General features: G+C 39.7%; 1 protein-coding gene across 2 annotated transcripts; it reads left to right on the forward strand.

The window, feature by feature from the left end:
* Positions 1–1609: 1609 nt before the first annotated feature.
* Positions 1610–19204, forward strand: LOC108699424 (coagulation factor XIII B chain). Of its 2 annotated transcripts, none has more exons than XM_018231497.2 (8): positions 1610–1990; positions 3175–3366; positions 6492–6695; positions 8262–8432; positions 9740–9940; positions 11985–12155; positions 15987–16184; positions 18948–19204. In XM_018231497.2, the coding sequence occupies exons 2-8, from the start codon at positions 3195–3197 to the stop codon at positions 19025–19027; spliced, it is 1197 nt and encodes a 398-aa protein (XP_018086986.2). In that variant the 5' UTR covers positions 1610–1990; positions 3175–3194; the 3' UTR covers positions 19028–19204. The 2 variants fall into 2 exon arrangements, with proteins under 2 accessions (XP_018086986.2, XP_041429543.1); XM_041573609.1 differs by having other exon boundaries at positions 1611–1912.
* Positions 19205–20360: the final 1156 nt, after the last annotated feature.

The raw sequence follows: 20360 nt of genomic DNA on the forward strand, positions 1-20360 counted from the left end.
ACAGTAGATAACAGATAAGTACTACTATAGTTTATATATACAAGCTGCTGTGTAGCCATGGGGGCAGCCATTCAAGCACAGGATACACAGTAGATAACATATAAGTACTACTATAGTTTATATAAACAAGCTGCTGTGTAGCCATGGGGGCAGCCATTCAAGCACAGGATACACAGTAGATAACAGATAAGTACTACTATAGTTTATATAAACAAGCTGCTGTGTAGCAATGGGGGCACCCATTCAAGCACAGGATACACAGTAGATAACAGATAAGTACTACTGTAGTTTATATAAATAAGCTACTGTGAAGCCATGGGGGCAGCCATTCAAGCACAGGATACACAGTAGATAACAGATAAGTACTACTATAGTTTATATAAACAAGCTGCTGTGTAGCCATGGGGGCAGCCATTCAAGCACAGGATACACAGTAGATAACAGATAAGTACTACTATAGTTTATATAAACAAGCTGCTGTGTAGCAATGGGGGCACCCATTCAAGCACAGGATACACAGTAGATAACAGATAAGTACTACTATAGTTTATATATACAAGCTGCTGTGTAGCCATGGGGGCAGCCATTGAAGCACAGGATACACAGTAGATAACAGATAAGTACTACTATAGTTTATATAAACAATCTGCTGTGTAGCCATGGGGGCAGCCATTCAAGCACAGGATACACAGTAGATAACAGATAAGTACTACTATAGTTTATATAAACAAGCTGCTGTGTAGCCATGGGGGCAGCCATTCAAGCACAGGATACACAGTAGATAACATATAAGTACTACTATAGTTTATATAAACAAGCTGCTGTGTAGCCATGGGGGCAGCCATTCAAGCACAGGATACACAGTAGATAACAGATAAGTACTACTATAGTTTATATAAATAAGATGTTGTGTAGCAATGGGGGCAGCCATTCAAGCACAGGATACACAGTAGATAACAGATAAGTACTACTATAGTTTATATAAATAAGATGCTGTGTAGCAATGGGGGCAGCCATTGAAAGGAGAAAAAGCTCAGGTTACACAACAGATAGCAGATAAGCTCTGTAGAACAAAATGGTGTTATCTGTTATCCACTTTTTAACCTGTGCCATATAGACTTTTTTCAATTTCCACCATTGCTACATGGGAGCTTGATTATATGAACTATAGTAATACTATAGCGATGTGGTATGATTTTACTAATACAGTTTTTGCAATTGGATCCCTAGTGCCGCTCCATTTACACGGACTATAGGAGCACTGTGATGTGTGTTAAATAAAAAGACTCTTGTTTCACTAAGGGAAGTGCTGGCCCAGCAATTTCTTTATTCCAAACTTTGATTATATGATTGAGAATTGGCTGTGCACCCCTGAGATTGCTCGATTGGAGTGCGGATACTGAAGATTGCCATTGGTTCTTTCAAAAACCTCTAAAATCACTCCAATTTCGATATATCGGCCTCCCCCAGTTTCACCTTATTGTGCCGTCACTTATTTTTTACCACTATCAGTTCCTGTGAATCCAGAGAGTGTTTATTTTTGTTACAGAGATTGGTGGACTTTAGAGCTTGAAATACAAAGTTTATGTTGAGCAACATTCTGCTGATACTGCTGATGTTATTGTTCATGTGTCTACTATCCACAGGCTACGGCTGATATTTGTGAAGGGACGGAATGGATATATATATATATATATATATGAAGGAGGTCAATGCCCTTGAATTCTGGGAATACATTTTCGGCGGTTACGAAATAAGGAAGGTTAAAAAGGGATGAGCTGAAACTTTGTCTAAGGAAAGAGCAGTCAACTGGGCATCGACAAGGACTAGTCACAGTTTTACAGCCAAATGGGTCTTGTTGGAGTTTTGCTGTTGATTCTGGGCTGTTTTGCAGCTGGAGCTCAGTCTTTAGGTAAAGGGTCCTCTACATTTCTCTCTGCCCTTTACACAAAACAAATGAAACTTTTAATGCTGATCCAGAGCCATTAATGTGAGTTATAATAGGTGAAAACCCTATTTTTTTTATTTTATTATATTTATTAACAATAATAATAACTATAGAAGTTATGTTTGAGAACATATTCATGCACTTTAATGTATAAAACAAGACACTGTCCAAAGGTATTTTATAGATGAAAACCCTATTGAATTTGTGTCCAGCCTTCCAAATATTGTTGAATCGGAATCTATTTATGGAGGATTTGCACTGGAATAGTCAGTCGCTGCCGGACTCCTCTCCTTCTGGACAATCGCTGCAAGAACAACTTTATTATAGTTAGTTTTCTAGATTTCCAGCATAATTCTAGGTGTTGAATAGGAGCCTTTCATTCAAACTCAGGTACAATCTGGCTGTATCCATAAATGCAAGTTGTGGCTATGTTTCTATTGAGTCAAGGCCGTTGGGTGGCTTGAACCTATTGATAGTGATGTTTCCTGCCTTTTCTGGGTCATTCCTTTGTCCATGAACCATATACTGTATCTCCACATTGTGGGAGCCCTATGTGTATTTTGGTGCATTGCACAAATATAGAGGAAAATGTATTGGCTTAAAGGAGAAGGAAACCCAGTGTTGCTCCCTCCTCCCCCCTGGCCTACCTGTCCCCCCGGGCAAATGCCCCTAACTTGTTACTTACCCTTCTGCGCAGGTCCAGTCTACGGAGTTCACAGACGCCATCTTCTTCCAAGTGATCTTCTTTCTGCTTTGAACAGCGTTTTGGCGCATGCACAGTAGGAGCTTTTCGCCGGTACAGATCTACTGCGCATGCGCCAAAAGTCAAGAACTGAAATCGGAAAACTTTGTGACTTTTGGCGCATGCGCAGTAGATCCGTACCGGCGAAATGCTCCTACTGCGCATGCGCCAAAACACCGGTCAAAGCAGGAAGAAGATCGTGTGGAAGAAGATGGCGTCGGTGAACTCCGTAGACTGGACCTGCGCAGAAGGGTAAGTAACAAGTTAGGGGCATTTGCCCAGCGGGACAGGTAGGCCAGGGGGGAGGAGGGAGGGGAAGCAACACAGGGGAGGGGGGAGGGTTTTTGCGCCCACTGGGTTTCCTTCTCCTTTAAATAGATTGTTGCCTCCATCGCTGGACTTTGCATTGTGCCTTATGTCAGTAAATGACCCCTATAGGATCCAACATTCCTGTCCACATTTTCTTTTTCAATTTTGTTTCTAGAAAAAACCTGCGAAAAGCCCATGCTGCAACATGGAAGAGTTCCTTTTTGGTATTGGTCGGACCGTCCTATAAATACAGCCATTACTTATCACTGTTATATAGATTACATTCCGGTGAATAAAGTGCAAGACAGCGGTTATGGCACAGCCACATGTACTGAAAATGGCTGGGACCCTGAACCAAAGTGTTTGAGTAAGTAATACCCTCTCTTGCTGTGAATAAGCTGCTTTTTTACTTTAAATGCATTTTTTTAGTTTGGAGGGGGAAGATTTATATATAAAAAACTGCCACACTCCCGAGATGCCCAACATGTACTGTTAAACCCCAGATATAGTTAATTTAAACATAAGTGTGACCTTCCTAGGGGCACCATGCTATATGGCCATTATAAAAGAAAAAATGTGAGAACTCCCAGCTAGGGATGCACCGAATCAACTATTCGAATACCGAAACCAAATCCGAATCCTAATTTGCATATGCAAATTAGGGGTGGGAAGGGGAAACATTTGTTTTGCATATGCATATAAGGATTCGGTTCGGCCGTGCAGAAGGATTCGGCCGAATCCAAATCCTGCTGAAAAAGGCCGAATCCCTAACCGAATCCTGGATTCAGTGCATCCCTACTCCCAACATAGAGCTAATCCAAACCAAGGTTTATAAATATGTGAAAAAAAAACTTTATCAGTTCTTTCTACAAAAAAAAATGGATAATCCATTATGAGAAAAAAACATGGATAGTTGTGAACTCATAGTCATGTATAATAAATCAAATGGGCTTAGATGTCCCTATCACACTCCTTTCAAATCTCCAAATTGGTCCCTAGGTACAAACCAAAAATGCTCAGAATGGCAACATTTAATAACAATTTGTATTCCCTGCCAAGGGCATGTACTAGTTGCCCAGGTACAGTAATGATAGACAGGAGGGGTGCAGGTATTGGCACTGGCCTAGCCACACGCCAGCAATGAATCCAGCAATGAATGAAAAGCTGATACCTCTTTATGCATCAAACGGGGTGATCCCAAGCTTTATTCCATAATGCTCTTAAAGGGATACTGTCATTTTAAATGAATAGGTTAATAGTGCTGCTCCAGCAGAATTCTGCACTGAAATCCATTTCTCAAAAGAGCAAACAGATTTTTTTATATTCAATTTTGAAATCTGACATGGGGCTAGACATTTTGTCAATTTCCCAGCTGCCCCAAGTCATCTGACTTGTGCTCTGATAAACCTCAATCACTCTTTACTGCTGTACTGCAAGTCGGAGTGATATTACCCCCCCCTCCCTTTTCTCCCCCAGCAGCCAAACAAAAGAACAATGGGAAGGTAACCAGATAACAGCTCCCTAACACAAGAAAACAGCTGCCTGGTAGATCTAAGAACAACACTCAATAGTAAAATCCAGGTCCCACTGAGACACATTCAGTTACATTGAAAAGGAAAAACAGCAGCCTGCCAGAAAGCATTTCTCTCCTAAAGTGCAGGCACAAGTCACATGACCAGGGGCAGCTGGGAAATTGACAAAATGTCTAGCCCCATGTTAGATTTCAAAATTAAATATAAAAAAATCTGTTTTTGTCTTTCGAGAAATGGATTTCAGTGCAGAATTCTGCTGGAGCAGCACTATTAACTGATTCATTTTGAAAAAAATTTTTTTCCCATGACAGTATCCCTTTAATACAGTTTACAATATTTCGAGACCGCATGGTCCTTCATCAGTGATAATATACAAAAGAGACTATACAAATTTATAGGCTTAGACACAGTAACTCCTATTGGTGGTTCATGAGAATAGTCCTCTCACCTGTTTTTCCAATGTGCATTTTATCTTCCACCTTTTGCTAAAGCTATTAACCCTTCAACCGCAAAAAAGCAATTTTTTATAGCAAAATTTTTTTTATAAAAATACTTTACCCATTTTTTCACATTTTTTTAAAAATATTTTTTTTGTTATAGTGTCATATAGATTCACTTCTTAATTGTGTACCACAACCATTATACCACATATGCACATCTATACAAACAATAGTATGTTCTGTATAATTATTGTTAGTTACTCACTGACTAGGATACGTATAGGCAGGAGATGTCTCTAAATTGTTCAAGTTTCTCTTTTGGTCCTTTCCAAACAAAAAATAACAAACCGACTATACCAATAAATGTAGTGGGAAAATAATGTTTTGTAAAATTATCCATAAAAATATTTGCATAATTAGGTGCCATATTAGCACCCATACTGGTCCCTTCTTTTTGTAGGTAGTATCTAAAATAATTTTTAGTTAACACAATCTCTAAGGGGCCGATTCACTAACTTCGAGTGAAGGATTCGAAGTTAAAAAACTTTGAATTTCGAAGTTTTTTTTGGGCTACTTCGACCATCGAATGGGCTACTTCGACCTTAGACTACGACTATCGAAGGGTTCGAAGTAAAAATCGTTCGACTATTCGACCATTCGATAGTAGAAGTACTGTCTCTTTAAAAAAAAATTCGACCCCCTAGTTCGCCATCTAAAAGCTACCGAAGTCAATGTTAACCTATGGGGAAGGTCCCCATAGGCTTGGCTAACTTTATTTGATCGAAGGATATTCCTTCGATCGTTGGATTAAAATCCTTCGAATCGTTCGATTCGAAGAATTTTATCGTTCGATCGAAGGAATTATCCTTCGATCGTTCGATCAAACTATCTGCGCTAAATCCTTCGACTTCGATATCGACTTCGATATTGGAAGTCGAAGGATTTTAATTCCTAGTTGAATATCGAGGGTTAATTAACCCTCGATATTCGACCCCTTAGTGAATCGGCCCCTAAGAGTTGCCCAGGTACATACTGATCAATTTGGAGATTTGAAGGGACTGTGATTGGGACACTGAACCCCATGACCATGCTCACTGGTATTTATCCCCAAAGCTGTGGTTTGACAACAATCTAAAGTTTGACCAGCCACATCTTATTTCATTCCTCTCCAACAAATATGTGTATATATATAATTATTTTAAATAGCTCCACCATGGTACTTGCCACCAAGAAATGGCTACAGGGAAAATGAAAAATGTCCACACTGAACATAGACATGATAGAGACGACTATCCAATCCCTTGCAGTTGACTGGTCCTACTGATCAGGAATTTGTTTAAATGACAGAACAAAGGTTCTGAAACAAAAGCCTCACTATCTATCAAGCGTCGGGTTGTTGAGCTCTTGTTGGAGAGGAAGAAATGAAAATCCAATTATTTCCTAAAATGCAACAGTTTTGATAATACAATTAGTAGCTCACGAGCCTTTGACTGTTTCCATATGTTTCTTCTCTACCTCAGAGCCGTGCCATGTTTCCAACAAAGTCATGGAAGAAAACAGTATCAGATTGGTCTTTACATTCGTGTGGTGGTTCACTTCCACAATAAAACATGGAGACAGCATTTCATTTACGTGTTTACAGGGCTATGGAATATCTAACTCAAGCCTGTTGGATGTGAAGTGCAATGATGGTTTTTTCCATTACCCTAAGTGCACCAAACTAGGTAAATGCAAACATTTGCTAAATGTGAAAGGAGTTATATGTGGATGGAGCCTTGATAACTTGACATTTTCCTTTCATGCCTTGCAGTCTGTTTATTACAATTCAAATATTGCCAAACTACAAACGTCATGTGCACATTTCTCAGTATTAAGTCCAAAAATGTTAAACAATTGATTCAGGGCAGTGCTAAAATATCTACAGTCAAGGTGATCAGAAGTGCAAAGGCATTTAAGATATTATTGGTGTCTAGCAGTGGGCACCAAAGTGCCTGTTTGGCTTGCAGTACTACTGTGTGTAAATGTAATCGGGAAGATTTGATCCAAACAGTTCAGTTTTTCTTAAGGCTGTTCGGGTCACAACTGCCTGTTACCCTAAAATAATCTGGCCAATAACCACCTCTGATGTCAAAACACCACCCCCCCCCCAAATGTCACTGCTCTGCCCCTAATGTCATCATCCCACCCCATTGTTCAGATTTTGCGGAAGTTAAAGGTGGCAACCCTATAGGCAAACCAGAGAGTGTAAATGGTGTGTGATTCTGTTCCTAAGATCAATTGAATTGAGGTTTGAAAAGTCTCCAGAGTTGTAACATGTGTCTCACTACATGAACCCCAGTCTGAGGGTTGTTAAAATAGGAAAAAATCCCTATGGTTTAGAGACCAACAACAGTGAAAACAGTAGCAAAAGTACTTGCAAAATGTAAAAGTTATTTGTTAGGACATGTTTAACCCCCTTGTGCTCAGGGCACCATGGGGTCTGCTCTCTCTATTGTTGCACTACTAGAAAAAGTGTCAACACTATAAAGTTAACAGATAGTGTAACCCCTTCTTGGCCACCCCTCTGTGCCATAGGTTATACACCTTTACCTTCTTACCCTTACAGGTCCTGAGTTCCCTTTGCTAAGTGAAAAGGTACTGGGAATTTACCTCCAAATGGGATCCATGAATACACCTACGGGTGGCTCCATTAGGAAAAACAATAATAAACACACTGTTTACAATAAAACACATAAACTTTATTTAAGAGTAAAAGCAAAGTAAATATGCAAGCACATATTACTGACCCACTACCCTGGAGAACCTGTTGCAGTCCAATCCTGGCACCTCCTTGCCAGGCAAAGTCCCACACTCCACTCCTGGTGGACAAAGAGAGTCACAGACTCTTTTCCCTTAAGAGCTCTTAAGTTTCTCCAGGTAGCGCTACCTGCCCAAATACCTCTCTGGCTGGGTAGAGGTAGTTGCTCCCACGTGGCAGCACACGGACAATACATGATACACGCTGGATCTTTTCACTACCTTTCCATAGCAGACTAACCCGGGGGGCTCACACAGAGCTGGAACAGGCATCTACAGTGACATCCATCAGCCAAGCACACAAAGCTTGAATCTTTCGGCAAGCTCCCAACACCATCCACAGTGTGAGCACGGCAAAGCCCATCCAACTGGCCTCCATCTCCAGGAATCTCTTTCTTATTCTGGGCAGCATCTCTCATGAATATCAGGGTTCTGTTATCCATTAGATGCTGAACCACATATGAAACTAAATATGTTTTACATTTCTGTTTTAGTTGGATGTGGGCCTCCACCAGAAGTGCCACATGGAGAAATAGAGCAAGACCACAAGTCCTATGAACATAACTCGGCTGTGACATATAAGTGCCACCAAAACTATACCCTTGTAGGGGAGAAACAAATTTCATGTAGAAATGGGCAATGGGAAGAACCTCCAGTCTGTAAAGGTACATTTGGATACATTTTTAAGTTTGCAAATTTGATTTTGGATTCAGTTTAGGCAAAACTTTGGTGGATGATTCCTTATTCCTTCATATCCAAAGAAAAGGATTAACTGGATTATAATATAAAGGTACTGATGGCATACAGCATTCTGCATGAATCATCTATTGCCTCCAATCTCTTTAAAATGTCTCTGTTCATTCCCAGAAGTTAAAGGAATGGTAACGCCAACAAATTAAAGCATTTTAAAGGCAATATAATGCACTGTTGCCCTGCACTGGTAAAACTGGTGTTTTTGCTTCAGAAAAACTACTATAGTTTATATAAACAAGCTGCTGTGTAGCCATGGGGGCAGCCTTTCAAGCACAGGATACACAGTAGATAACAGATAAGTACTACTATAGTTTATATAAACAAGCTGCTGTGTAGCCATGGGGCAGCCATTCAAGCACAGGATACACAGTAGATAACAGATAAGTACTACTATAGTTTATATAAACAAGCTGCTGTGTAGCCATGGGGGCAGCCACTCAAGCACAGGATACACAGTAGATAACAGATAACTACTACTATAGTTTATATAAAAAATGCCGCTGTGTAGCCATGGGGGCAGCCATTCAAGCACAGGATACACAGTAGATAACAGATAAGTACTACTATAGTTTATATAAACAAGCTGCTGTGTAGCCATGGGAGCAGCCATTCAAGCACAGGATACACAGTAGGTAACAGATAAGTACTACTATAGTTTATATAAACAAGCTGCTGTGTAGCCATGGGGGCAGCCATTCAAGCACAGGATACACAGTAGGTAACAGATAAGTACTACTATAGTTTATATAAACAAGCTGCTGTGTAGCCATGGGGCAGCCATTCAAGATATAGCAAAACAATTTTAAAGTCTCAAAAAAAATCCTCCTCACGGGACAAAAGGCCAAGATTTTGTGGACAAAAACATACCAACGTTTTTATTGTAGCCATTGACAAGCCCATTCTTTAACAAAGATTCTTGCAACTTCTTTGTGGTTGCTGGGAAAAAATAAAGAAAAGAATGACTGAAAAGAAAGGTAAGAATATATTAAAATACATCTCTATTCACAAAATCAATCAGCCTTCTGTTTGCGGCGATCACTGGCCCTCGTCACAAGGTGATATTTAGTAATTCAAAGGCAGAAAAAGACAGGGAGAATAATTCAGAAAATGAAAAAAAAATCACCAACTGTTAATGGGATGAAAAGAATTCCATAAGTAACATACCTGCACCATCAGAGATGCATTAGCACTAGAGTATGTCTGTTTTATTTTACCTTAGGGCCGTGCACTCTTTCTGAGGAAGTCATGGAAGCAAATGGTATCAGATTAGACAAACCTTTGTGGTGGAGATGTTCCCCAATAAAGCATGGATGTATTGTTTCATTTAGTTGTGCACAGGCGTATGAAATATCTAATTCAAGCCTGCTGAGAGCAAAGTGCAATGATGGAGTTATCTCTTACCCTACGTGCCTCAAACAACGTAAGTACTAATTTGGTACATGGATAAAGGGGTTTGTGTCATCTCTCAAGGTGTGAATTTTTCAGTCCACATATATGTGTGATATTGGGATAAAAGGGGTAGGAAACCATTGATCTAGACTGGAAGATCGAGAAAAAACTCCCTGTACACAAGCAGCACAGCAAAACTTTTAGTAGCACCAGAAACAGTGTGTGTTTGAGCCTCCTAAAACCTACAAGAGAACCTAACATTAAAGGCCCACAGTAAAATTGTCCTTGACTGGTGTCTACTAGAACTGGGCCCACCTAGAGATCTTCTGGCCGGTCTGACAATGCCTGGGAAGGATATGGGGCTCTGGCATTGAGGGTATGTTGATATGGAGGTAAAGTTTTCATATTTTTACCGTTTGTGATATTTTGATCAACATATATGTAAAAAAAATCACTGAAATGACTTTGCCAGGTTAGACATGGTGTCAAGCTATGATGTATTATGGAAGTATTTTCAGCAAAAGCGAGACGCCACCCTTTCCAAATCAGTCCCCTCAAATAGCTGCTGAAGGCTGATCTTATGGAGATCACCTGTTTCCCACCATACTGGAAAACCTTAGGCTTGCTCCCTTTTTAAGGGTGATTGATATTAGCAACCCCCTTAACCCCAGACATAACACTCTTGTGCCAAGCTCCCTTTTGAAGAGCATTCCAACTAGACTGTTTAAGTGCCCCATAATAATTGAACAAGGAAGGGAGGCCTTGGGTTTTAAGAGTAAACTGGCTGCTGCTCTGGACATTTTTTTATCATTTGTTTAATATACACCAGTGGCTTGATAAAGGGTTGGTAGAGCCTGAAACATCGCCTAGCTTGAGGCACAAATAAATCACATTTTTGTCACCAAATCGGAGTGCTGCTGAAATATATTTCTTGTAGTGTATATTAATCCTGCGCAGACAGAGTTACGGTCAGCACCCGACACCACAAAAGGCTGTAAGAGTGTTTGTGTAGCACTACTTTATATGCTTGTTAACCTACACCAGCCACACCTGAGTTGTACAGAAGGTGAACTGTGGTTAGTGTGCAAATAAATAGATAAATCACATAAGATTCAACCTCAAGCCTTGCCTGGCTTTTGGGGGCTCAGTGGCACACTGTCCCTTTGGAGCCCAATTTCTATGCCCTGTACATTTCCAGTCCACCACCCATGGCCAATAACCAGATAGACTACAACTCCCACAACCCCTTGAACCCTACCATGCTTAATGGACCCCTTCCTACCCCTGAACCCCATGACCTCATCTGTCCAACTTTTCAATTTCAGTCGCTGGGGCACAGTTTAGAGTAACTTCTAAAAACATCATCATCTTTCTGCTTTCATGGAAACTTTTTGGAGCCTCATAAATTATTAACATTTCTACTCCCCTAATTTATTAATAGGGCTGATTGTGTTATCCAACCTGCACCTTCCAACTCATCCTAAATCCAATCCTTAAATTCTTTCAACAGCTGAAGTCTGTCAGGAAATACAAGTGATGGAATTGCATTGTAGTCAATAATGGGGTTGTAGACTAATAACAAACCAAGAGACTGTTGTCCAGACCCGAGCCCCGGCACCTCTGACTACACCTAGTTCCAGCCTTGTCACTGTCTATATGTGTGGAGGTTTGCTAACGTTCCTGAATATAGTAACAGGGGGAAGGCAAACTCTCCATGCATAATTCATATATTTTCACATCTAAAAATCAATAAAATCAAGCTGACAACGTGCATTCCATACCAAATGTCATAGTCCTCCTAGACCCATACAACCTCCTCTGATAAAGCTCTCACTGGGTCTTGGAGCTCCCAAATACGTCTGTCATTTGATAGGTTATTGTAAGTTATCACCGATGATTTCATTGGTTTATAGGCATCAAATACTTGGGTTATGTGTTGGACTGCTTTATATTTGCATGGCCATAGTCAATGAGTTTCCTGTGCAGCATGCATCATTAAACCTCCTCCATCTACTGTATATATTCTATATTAAACTACTGCATGTTATTGCCATATTAACAATATTTCTTCATAGAGAGCTGTGGGCCTCCACCAGTAGTGCCACATGCAAAAACAGTACAAGGTCAAATTGAGTCATATGAACACGGCTCGGTGGTGACATACCTGTGTGCAAAATATTATAAATTGGAAGGAAAACATGTTACGTGTAGAAATGGAACATGGGATGATCCACCAACCTGCAGAGGTACATGCACAACTTTAATTCCCCTTCTATTACAAATAAGAGTAAATATTGCCTTGACATGACCTGAGCTCTAGCTACATACGCACTGTATTTAATCACAGACAACAGTTTCAAGAATAGGAAAGTTGATACGCTCCCTTTATTTTCCTCATGTTCCCTCCTCTGGTCACATTTGTTCATTGCATCCAATCAATGGCATTCGATTTTCAAGTTTTATAGCTGGTAAAACTAGTTACTTGGTTTCTGTTTTCCGTTTCAGAGCCATTTACGTTTTTCTTAAAGGAGAAGTAAACCTTTAAAACAAGTGAATGGAAATAGTGCTTTTCTAAGCACTTTTGTCATTTACATTGATTATTTATTTATTTTTTAATTCCAAGATATTAAGGGATACATGTGCTTTTAATATGAATGAGTTTTGTTACAACAGCGCCACCTGCTGGTCAGTTTCCCACCAGTCTGACCACCAAGTAGTCAGGGAAGTTGTCAGGAGAGAGAAAGAGGCTGCTCTGATGTTCTTCTGCTTAGGAAAAAATGAGAAACTTTTCACAAATCTTTCCTAAGCAGAAGAACATCAGAGCAGCCTCTTTCTTTCTCCTGACAACTTCTTCCTTGACTACTTGGTGGTCAGACTGGTGGGAAACTGACCAGCAGGTGGCGCTGTTGTAACAAAATTCTTTTATATCAACAGTACATGTATCCCTTAATATCTTGGAATTAAAAGAAAAAAAATAATTTCTATACATTACAAAATTGCTAAGAATAGCACACTTGTCATTTTTACATTCACTTATTTCAAAGGTTTCTTTATCCAATATAATGAATTGTGTAACAACAGCGCCAGTTGGTGGGCAGCTCTTTCAACTGTAAAGTTTAAGAGAAATACCTTTAGAAGGAAAACTGAGAGAGGGTTCTGATTCTGCTTTGCTCAGGCAAGAAGCCTCAGATGTCCTTTCTCATCTGTTTCCTGAGCATAGCAACATAAGAACACTTCTCTATTTTCCTTCTGAAGGTATATCTCTTTGACTCTACAATAATAGGAACTGACAATTTCTTTTTGCTACAAAATTCATTTATTGGCTTTGAAACTGAAAAAAAAATTGATAAAAGTGTAAATTACAAAAGTGTCTAGAAAAGCACCCTGAGCAATTTTATATTATTTTTTGTTAAGGTTTGCTTTATTCTTTATTAACTCTGTTGATAAGCAACAAGCCACCAATAACCATTCCCCTTAAATTCCAATGGAAACATCCTGGGTTCAGGCCAAATTGCCTGAATGACAATTGCACAATCCATGAGGGCAATCTACAAATTGGCAATCAATAAGCCTTATTTATCAAAGTCCAAATTTTTCTGATAATTTTAATCTAAAAAGTCTGACCAAACTAGAATCCACAATTGGATCTCATTTATTATTAGAAAATCGTGATTTAATCTAATCGGGACGAACACAAAAAAATCAAGCGAAAATCCGAATCATATGATTTTTAGCTTTTGGATCGCTGAATTTTTGGATTTTTGCCTGAAAAGTACAAAATAGTCAGATTTTCTGGCTAATTCCAGAGCAGACCACAGAAAATTCCCAATAGGGACCTCTTCTATTGACTTATATACAACCTCGGCAGGTCGGAGATGCCGTATTTTTGGATTCTGACTTTTTGCAGCATTGGGCTTTAATAGATTCAGAAAAATTCCAGTTTTTTATAGTAAAAAAAACTTGATTTTTCAAGTTTTTGGCATGCGGACTTTGATAAATAACCCACTAAGTGTTTACCACCAGATTTAGTCTGTGTTATTCCACCTTAAAAGACATCCAAACAGCCCCCCACAGTGAAATTCCACAACATTTTACAACATTCCTTCTGGCATTTACAAAAATCTACAGATTGCCAGTCCAGGCCTGATTACCACTGATATCAACGGGGGCATTTTAAACTCTAGGACTTCAAATCCCTGGAGTGTCAGCATTCCTTTGCACTCAAACAACCCTACTTGTTGGGTTTCTAATAACAAGTCATCATGACATGCAATTATATAACATTGCTGGGGTTTTTATTTTATTTTTTTAAAGGTAAGTTTTATTTTATTTTATACATCCATTATACATACAAAACAGATAATTAAGCAGACTAATCCATAGCAGGTCAAACAATCGGATATAAGATATAAGTTGACACAAAGCATAGTATGGCAAAAATGATGCGGATGGACACGCCAAAACGTGATATTTATGATGGAGCTTAAGGCCCAGATTTGGTCCTTGGAGAATGTCGGGGTGGGCTAATCCACTACTGTCTAAGTGTGGAAGGGTTTACCTGATTCAAGCATTCTACAGGGGAGAAGAACTCGGGTCAATATCACTCCAAGGGTCCAGATTTTGTCAGATTTAGTTGGTGCTCCCCTAACTTCATAAGTAAGTTTATAGAGCGGTAATACACTTTTGACCAGTTGTATCCAGGCTCTAATAGAAGGTGGGGAATTACCAATCCAATGGAGTGCTACAGTTTTTTTTTTTTTGCATAAAAAAGTAGAATGTGGTAGCAAAGTCTAGCATATTTGGCTGGAATTATCTCCTCTAATACCCCCAAGAGGCAGGTAGTTGGAGTTATCACCCTCGGGAAATTGAGATTGTCCACTAGGTAGTTAATGACTAGTGTCCAAAAGTTCAGGACATACTGAAATTCCCACATCAAATGAAAAAAGTCTGCAGCTGCTCTTGGCACCTGGGACAGGAGTCGACATGGATTCTGCCCATTTGTTTGAGTTGTATGGGGGTTACATACATATGATGCATAATCTTAAATTATTAATTTATCTTTGAGTGAAATTAGGCCGGTATAAACATTCTCTTTTGATTCCTCCCAGTCATGTTGTTCAAGCCCTGCAATTTTGTTAGTCCACCATTCTTGTGCCATTTTAAAGGGCTTAGGGCCAGATAGGAGAAGATGTTGATATAGCTGGGACATTCGTTTTGAGGATTTGAGGTTGTGAAGAATTTCCTCTATAGTGAGACAAGCCTGCTGGAGGGTGAGGGTATTGACTTGAGAGTAAAAGGTATGTCTCAGCTGGAGAGCAGTAGGAGTTGAGTTGGATGGCATTTATGTTGGAGTGCGGGATACGTGAGAAAAGTATGGTTCTCTAGGAGGTCACCCAAGCATTTAATACTCTTGGCAGGCCAGAAGGTGGAGTCCTGTAAGCGCCTGAAGTGTTGTAAATATGTGTTACCCCATAAAGGGGGATGAGGGGATAAAAAAGGTAATGCATAGCCCAGGGTCTTCACAGCTACCTGCCAGGATTTTTGAGGGGTAGTTAGTGTAGTTGCTAGAGGGCTGTAATCTTTGGGGTTGCGATATGGGAAGTTGCGAAGGCTCTCCCATGAGGATAGTAAAAGGTCTTGCAGTTGTGAGTTTGGGTTGTAGGGGTCTGGGTTGAAGCACCAGTGAAGATAGTAAATTTGTGATGCTAGGTATAAAGGAAGTTTGGTCCATCGGTATAAAGTATTAGATAGATTATTGAGATTAAGAACTGCTGGGATTTTTGAATGTGTTATCAACAATGTCACAAAAATGACCAGGGCTTTTACAAGATCAGATACTGTAGATGAGCCATGAATTTTGCTGCCTCTGGGTGGCACTGGGCTGGTACAATTAGCTCTAGATCTTTTCCAGCCTTATCCTTTGTTTTTATTTGCCTTTCAAGAAGGAGCCTGCTAATATCAATATTAAAATATTTTGATATGGGATTATTCTAGGCATTCATAAGTAACAGGCATTATTTTTATCATTGTACGCTGGGAACATAATCATAAAATATAATGTTTTGGTTTCATGTCAGAACCCTGCGTGATCAACGGTAAAGACCTGGACGAAAACAACATCAACCAGATATGGCCATTGCCTTATAAACGATACGTTGAGCATGGAGAATTTATTGTATTTTATTGCTTAGAAGGATATGATATATCTAATAAAGATCTACTTCTTGTATGGTGTGAGCAAGCTACAGTGGAGTATCCCAAATGCACTGAAACGGGTGAGTCATAATTGGTACAGGACGTCTCTAGACTTATACCCCTTATTAACTTTATTTAGGAATAAAGTCAGCAAAGTTTGAGACAAATGAACAACCCTCACTTAACTTTTTAACTTTTTGACTTTAACTTTACCACCGTGTTCGCACCATGTTTAGTAACTCATAGCTACCAGTCATATATCTGGACCATATTTATCCATGAAAAGTAATTAAAGCTAAAGTCCATTGTTGACAGTACTTGCTGGTGCTACTTTCATGAAACAGGTTTTTTTTTAGAATTGGTGATTTTCTCGAGAGGACAACATTGACCTTTAGGGAACAGAGACACAGGACCATTACATTCAAGGGTTTTGTGCTGACTAGAAAGAAAAAAAAACTTACTGGGCTAAATTAACTAATATAGGGTCAGATTCAAGTCTACCAGACATTACTTCAATTATTCAGACATAGACTGAGGTAATGGGTTGCCAAGACTGAAAAAGCTAGTAGGTTTGTAAATATGGTGAATGACAACTTTTTATTCCAGCTCGTTCAAGAACCTACTATTAATAACTCTGTTTTGGACCTTGTAATAACTAATAATACTGAACTCATCTCTAACATTTGTTTGGATGAGCATTTAGGGAAAAGTGATCATAACATGGTCAAAATCATTTATAAGGTAAAAGCAAGCTAATGTATCATGCAAAAAAAGCTAGCAGGCAAGCTATAATTGATATAGAAAAGGATATTGCAGCAAGCAGTTAAATGAATTCAAAATTCTTTTTTAAATATGTTAATAGTAAAAAAATGAAACAGGAAGGGGTGGGACCATTAATATCAGAGGGGGATCAGCTGGTTGATGAGAACAAAAAAAAAGCTGAGATTCTGAACTCCTATTTTTTGTCTATCTGTCACAGATGAGGAACTAGTCAATGAAGGTTTTCTTCTTAATAGTCCCAATTCTAGTAATACAACTAATGATGCATGGTTCACACATGAGGAAATTCAAAAGAGACTAGAACATGTTAGGATAAACAAAGGTCTGGGGCCAGTAGGTATTCACCTCAGGGTACTTAGCGAGCTTAGGTCTGTGATTGCCAAACCTCTTTACTTAATTTTTCAGGATTCATTAGGGTCTGGCATGGTGCAGAGAGACTGGCAAATTGCTAATTTGGTGCCGTAATTCAAAAAGGGATCCCTTTCTCAGCCTCAAAACTATAGGCCAGTTAGTCTGACGTCAGTTATAGGAAAGCTTTTCAAAGGGTTAATAAAGTATAAGATACTGGACTTCATAGCAAATCATAATACTATGAGTGTGTGCCAGCATGGTTTTATGCGTAATAGATCTTGCCAGACTAACTTAATTTCTTTTTATGTGAAGGTGAGCAGGGACCTTGATTCTGGGATGGCAGTGGATGTGATTTACTTTGCTAAAGCATTTGATACAGTGTCACACAAAAGGTTACTGGTTAAATTAAGGAATGTTGGCCTAGAACATAGTATTTGCACCCGGACAGAGAACTGGCTACAAGATAGACTACAAATAGTGGTGGTAAATGGAACATTTTCTAATTGGACCAGTGTTGTTAGTGGAGTACCGCAGGGCTCTGTACTAGGTCTCTTGCTTTTCAACTTCTTTATTAATGACCTGGAGGTGGGCATTGAAATTACTGTTTCTATTTTTGCAGATGATACTAAATTTTGCAGAACTATAGGTTCCATGCAGGATGCTGCCACTTTGCAGAGTGATTTGACTAAATTGGAAAACTGGGCAGCAAACTAGAAAATGAGGTTCAATGTTGATAAATGCAGGTTATGCACTTTGGCAAAAATAATATAAATGCAAGTTATACACTAAATGGTAGTGATATAACAAGTTGTCTAATTCTGGGCAGTGTCATTTTGTGGCTACTAAAGCAAATAAAGTTCTGTCTTGTATAAAAAGGCAAATAACAAGGGATGAAAACATAATTCTGTCTCTTTATAGGTCCCTGGTGAGGCCTTATCTGGCGTATGCAGTTCAGTTTTGGACTCCAGTCCTTAAGAGGGATATAAATGAGCTGGAGAGAGTGCAGAGACTAAGTGCAACTAAACTGGTTAGAGGGATGGAAGATAAATTATGAGGGGAGACTGTCAGGGTTGGGGTTGTTTTCTCTGAAAAAAGGCACTTGCGAGGGGACATGATTACACTTTACAAGTACATTAGAGGACATTATAGACAAATAGCAGGGGACCTTTTTACCCATAAAGTGGATCACTGTACCAGAGGCCTCCCCTTTAGACTAGAAGAAAAGAAGTTTCATTTGAAGCAACGTAGGGGGTTCTTCACAGTCAGGACAGTGAGGTTGGGGAATGCACTGCCGGGTGATGTTGTGATGCTGATTCAGTTAATGACTATAAGAGGGACTTGGATGATTTCTTGGACAGACATAATATCAAAGGCTATTGTGATACTAAGCTCTATAGTTAGTATAGGTATGGATATATAGAATTTATGTGAAAGTAGGGAGGGGTGTATGTATGGATGCTGGGTTTCATTTGGAGGGGTTGAACTTTGAGACTTTGTTATTTTTCAACCCAATTTAACTATGTAATATGTAACATATCTCCTAATTCAAATCCATATTTCCCCAAGTCAGTGGAGACAAACCACAAGGTAAATGTTTTCCCATCAAACTGAATCTGCTCCATGCAGTTACCCCTAGTAACAATGGAATTTTGGACTGATGTAGTAAATCAGTCCCATGACTATTAACAGCAATTTCTTTTTAATTCTTCTAGAGGAAGGAACAACTCAAATGCCCTTCAACTGGAGAATGTTCGATGACCAGTTACAACAAAGGATGAAAACACAGAAGTGATACAGCTAATGGGTTTATTGGGATCCTTGCATTTGCTGTTGTACAGTTGATTTCTAAAATGAGTTTCCCCTTCCCTTTTGCAAACAGAAATAAACCCATAAACTCCACTGGTGATGATGATGATGACATGGTTCTTCTCCATTTTCTGTCTTAAATAAACTCTCTACAGATATTGTATTATGTGTGTGTTTGACTTTTTCATACATTTATTTTTTTCAGTAATACATTTTTGCCCCTAGGAACTCCTATGAGCTAAGGGGGCAGCCTGAAGGTCAGTTAGGGGGAGATTTGGGGTGAGTGCTTATTTGTGCCCTGTGTACCCCTGGAACTATAGCAGATGACACCCCAATGTTTCTATATATCTGTAACCTTGTTATGAGCTAAGGGGGGGCAGCCTGAAGACCAGTTAGGGTGAGATTTGGGGTGAGTGTTTATTTGTACCCTGGGTACCCCTGGAACTATAGCAGGTTGACCGTTACCCCAATGTTTCTATATATCTGTAACCTTGTTATAAGCTAAGGGGGCCCAGCCTGAAGGCCAGTTAGGGGGAGATTTGGGGTGAGTGTTTATTTGTACCCTGGGTACCCCTGGAACTATAGCAGGTTGACCGTTACCCCAATGTTTCTATATATCTGTAACCTTGTTATGAGCTAAGGGGGCCCAGTCTGAAGGTCATTTAGGAGGAGATTTGGGGTGAGTGCTTATTTGTACCCTGGGTACCCCTGGAACTATAGCAGGGCGACTGTTACCCCAATGTTTCTATATATCTGTAACCTTGTTATGAGCTAAGGGGGCCCAGTCTGAAGATCAGTTAGGGGGAGATTTGGGGTGAGTGATTATTTGTGCCCTGGGTACCCCTGGAACTATAGCAGGGTGACACCCCAATGTTTCTATATATCTGTAACCTTGTTATGAGCTAAGGGGCCCAGTCTGAAGGTCAGTTAGGGGGAGATTTGGGGTGAGTGATTATTTGTGCCCTGGGTACCCCTGGAACTATAGCAGGGTGACTGTTACCCCAATGTTTCTATATATCTGTAACCTTGTTATGAGCTAAGGGGGCCCAGTCTGAAGGTCAGTTAGGGGGAGATTTGGGGTGAGTGCCTATTTGTGCCCTGGGTAGCCCTGGAACTATAGCAGGGTGACTGTTATCCCAATGTTTCTATATATCTGTAACCTTGTTATGAGCTAAGGGGGCCCAGTCTGAAGGTCATTTAGGAGGAGATTTGGGGTGACTGCTTATTTGTGCCCTGGGTAGCCCTGGAACTATAGCAGGGTGACACCCCAATGTTTCTATATATCTGTAACCTTGTTATGAGCTAAGGGGGCCCAGTCT

The sequence above is a fragment of the Xenopus laevis genome, chromosome 8L, assembly GCF_017654675.1.
Source record: "Xenopus laevis strain J_2021 chromosome 8L, Xenopus_laevis_v10.1, whole genome shotgun sequence".
In the NCBI taxonomy this organism is placed as follows: Eukaryota; Metazoa; Chordata; class Amphibia; order Anura; family Pipidae; genus Xenopus; species Xenopus laevis.

Excerpts from the sequence above, each read along its gene's own strand:
- LOC108699424 (XM_041573609.1), top strand. The coding sequence starts at position 1,849 with ATGGGTCTTGTTGGAGTTTTGCTGTTGATTCTGGGCTGTTTTGCAGCT. Across the intron at positions 3,367-6,491 it reads CCCTGAACCAAAGTGTTTGA|AGCCGTGCCATGTTTCCAAC; the intron begins GTAAGTAATACC and ends TCTCTACCTCAG. Across the intron at positions 9,941-11,984 it reads CCCTACGTGCCTCAAACAAC|AGAGCTGTGGGCCTCCACCA; the intron begins GTAAGTACTAAT and ends ATTTCTTCATAG.